Source organism: Oncorhynchus kisutch, linkage group LG18 (genome assembly GCF_002021735.2).
Source record: "Oncorhynchus kisutch isolate 150728-3 linkage group LG18, Okis_V2, whole genome shotgun sequence".
Classification (NCBI taxonomy): domain Eukaryota; kingdom Metazoa; phylum Chordata; class Actinopteri; order Salmoniformes; family Salmonidae; genus Oncorhynchus; species Oncorhynchus kisutch.
Window position 1 is genome coordinate 80,352,614 of NC_034191.2, and position 2,748 is coordinate 80,355,361.

At 39.2% G+C, this 2,748-nt stretch overlaps 1 protein-coding gene across 1 annotated transcript in view; it reads right to left on the minus strand.

Annotated features, from left to right (window-relative positions):
* The window catches only part of eya1 (EYA transcriptional coactivator and phosphatase 1), a 97,716-nt gene that overhangs the window by 84,502 nt on the left and 10,466 nt on the right, over positions 1-2,748 (minus strand). The window contains 2 exon segments of the mRNA XM_031795320.1: positions 1-126; positions 1,790-1,794. The exon segment at positions 1-126 is cut by the window's left edge and continues 75 nt beyond it. Coding sequence (XP_031651180.1) covers positions 1-126; positions 1,790-1,794 — 131 coding nt within the window.

A 2,748-nucleotide genomic window follows, 5' to 3' on the forward strand; every position in this document is an offset into this window, starting at 1 on the left:
TCTGTCCTGGGGATTGGGACTGGCTCAGTCCCCCCTCTGTCTTTATGCCTGCCCATAATGAATCTGAATCAGTTAGTAACACCACATTGATTTGATGCACACACAACTCACTGCTGTCAGACAACTCTAAACCAGGCACTTTGAGACATATCTCTATCTCTATGTTAAAGTAATTTAGTATTATATTAAATAGAGCTAGCTTTATATTAAATACAAGTAAATATATTTGTATTGTTATCTTTATTATTGTCTCTGTTAACTAAATAATTTTACCTTTAGGACAGATTTGTTTTTAAATCAGTCTGCTAGTAACTGTTCTAATTTATAAATTGATAATACACCTAATCCTCACTTCAGAATCAACTCGTTTGGGGGTTTGAAAATTAATGGCTAAAAGATGGACGATCTCTGAATTATTGCACAAGTAATAAAAACAACACACTTGCTACTAGTGTTTGTTGTTAGTCCAACGGCCAGTCGGTTATATTGACTCAAAGTCGACCTCTTTCCTATGCCATGGCAGGTTCACTACCACTCAAACAAACACTCTGTGCGTTCCAAATCGCATGCTATTCTCTATATACTGTAGTGCACTACTTCTGGTGAAAAGTAGTGCACTATATAGGGGATAGGGTATCATTGTGATGCATGTTCTAAATTCCTAAGTCATATTGGAAATTTTGTGGGGGGTTCAAGTCCTTCTAAGGCCTTCGGACAAATAAAGAACATCGATATGGGGGGGTTCAAGTCCTACTAAAGCCTTCGGACAAATTAAAGAACATCGATATGGGGGGGTTCAAGTCCTACTAAAGCCTTCGGACAAATAAAGAACATCGATATGGGGGGTTCAAGTCCTACTAAAGCCTTCGGACAAATAAAGAACATCGTTATGGGGGGGGTTCAAGTCCTACTAAAGCCTTCGGACAAATAAAGAACATCGATATGGGGGGGTTCAAGTCCTACTAAAGCCTTCGGACAAATAAAGAACATCGATATGGGGGGGTTCAAGTCCTACTAAAGCCTTCGGACAAATAAAGAACATCGATATGGGGGGGTTCAAGTCCTACTAAAGCCTTCGGACAAATAAGGAACATCGATATGGGGGGGTTCAAGTCCTACTAAAGCCTTCGGACAAATAAAGAACATCGATATGGGGGGGTTCAAGTCCTACTAAAGCCTTCGGACAAATAAAGAACATCGATATGGGGGGTTCAAGTCCTACTAAAGCCTTCGGACAAATAAAGAACATCGATATGGGGGGTTCAAGTCCTACTAAAGCCTTCGGACAAATAAAGAACATCGATATGGGGGGTTCAAGTCCTACTAAAGCCTTCGGACAAATAAAGAACATCGATATGGGGGGGTTCAAGTCCTACTAAAGCCTTCGGACAAATAAAGAACATCGATATGGGGGGGTTCAAGTCCTACTAAAGCCTTCGGACAAATAAAGAACATCGATATGGGGGGGTTCAAGTCCTACTAAAGCCTTCGGACAAATAAGGAACATCGTTATGGGGGGTTCAAGTCCTACTAAAGCCTTCGGACAAATAAAGAACATCGTTATGGGGGGTTCAAGTCCTACTAAAGCCTTCGGACAAATAAAGAACATCGATATGGGGGGGTTCAAGTCCTACTAAAGCCTTCGGACAAATAAAGAACATCGATATGGGGGGTTCAAGTCCTACTAAAGCCTTCGGACAAATAAAGAACATCGATATGGGGGGGGTTCAAGTCCTACTAAAGCCTTCGGACAAGTAAAGAACATCGTTATGGGGGGTTCAAGTCCTACTAAGCCTTCGGACAAGTAAAGAACATCGTTATGGGGGGTTCAAGTCCTACTAAAGCCTTCGGACAAGTAAAGAACATCGTTATGGGGGGGTTCAAGTCCTACTAAAGCCTTCGGACAAATAAAGAACATCGTTATGTACATTGTTGTTTCGTTTCTATGACGCCTGAAGAAACCGTTTTTGTTGTTGTTGTTTCGTTTCTATGACGCCTGAAGACACCGTGTTGTTGTTGTTGTTTTGAAATGTATATTGGTTCCGATCTGACTGAATAGCTTGACAAGCACTTTTATTTGTTATTGTTTTTGATGGTTGCAGGGAATATGGTGCGAACCAACGACCAACGCCATAGTTCTAGGTCTCCTTTTGTTTTATCCTGGGAACTGTTTGTCCTGATCTAAGTGTTTATTTGCAATACCTCGGTGAAGAGTTGAATAGCACGTAGTACTACCAAGACTACACAACTAGCATGCCATTCTAATATATATATTAAAATGGCATGCTAGTTGTCTATTCTTGTTTATATATAATATATATTAGTTGAATAAGAACTAATATTATAATATTATGAACATCATAACCTTTGAATTAGAACAGGAACAATATAAAGATGAATCTTTATGAAAATAACGTTTATTTACAGAGTCTTCGAAGGGTCTTCATTTTCCTTGACTTGTTCCACATTTTGTTGTGTTACAGCCTGAATTCAAAATGGATTCAATTGATGTTTTTATTTCTCACCCAACTTTCACACAATACACCCTAATTACAAAGTGAAAACATGTTTGAAAATGTATTGAAAATGAAATACAGAAATATCTAATTTACATAACAATCACCTTTGGCAGCGATTACAACTGTGAGTCTTTCTGGGTAAGTCTCTAAGAGCTGTGAGTATTTCTGGGTAAGTCTCTAAGAGCTGTGAGTCTTTCTGGGTAAGTCTCTAAGAGCTGTGAGTCTTTCT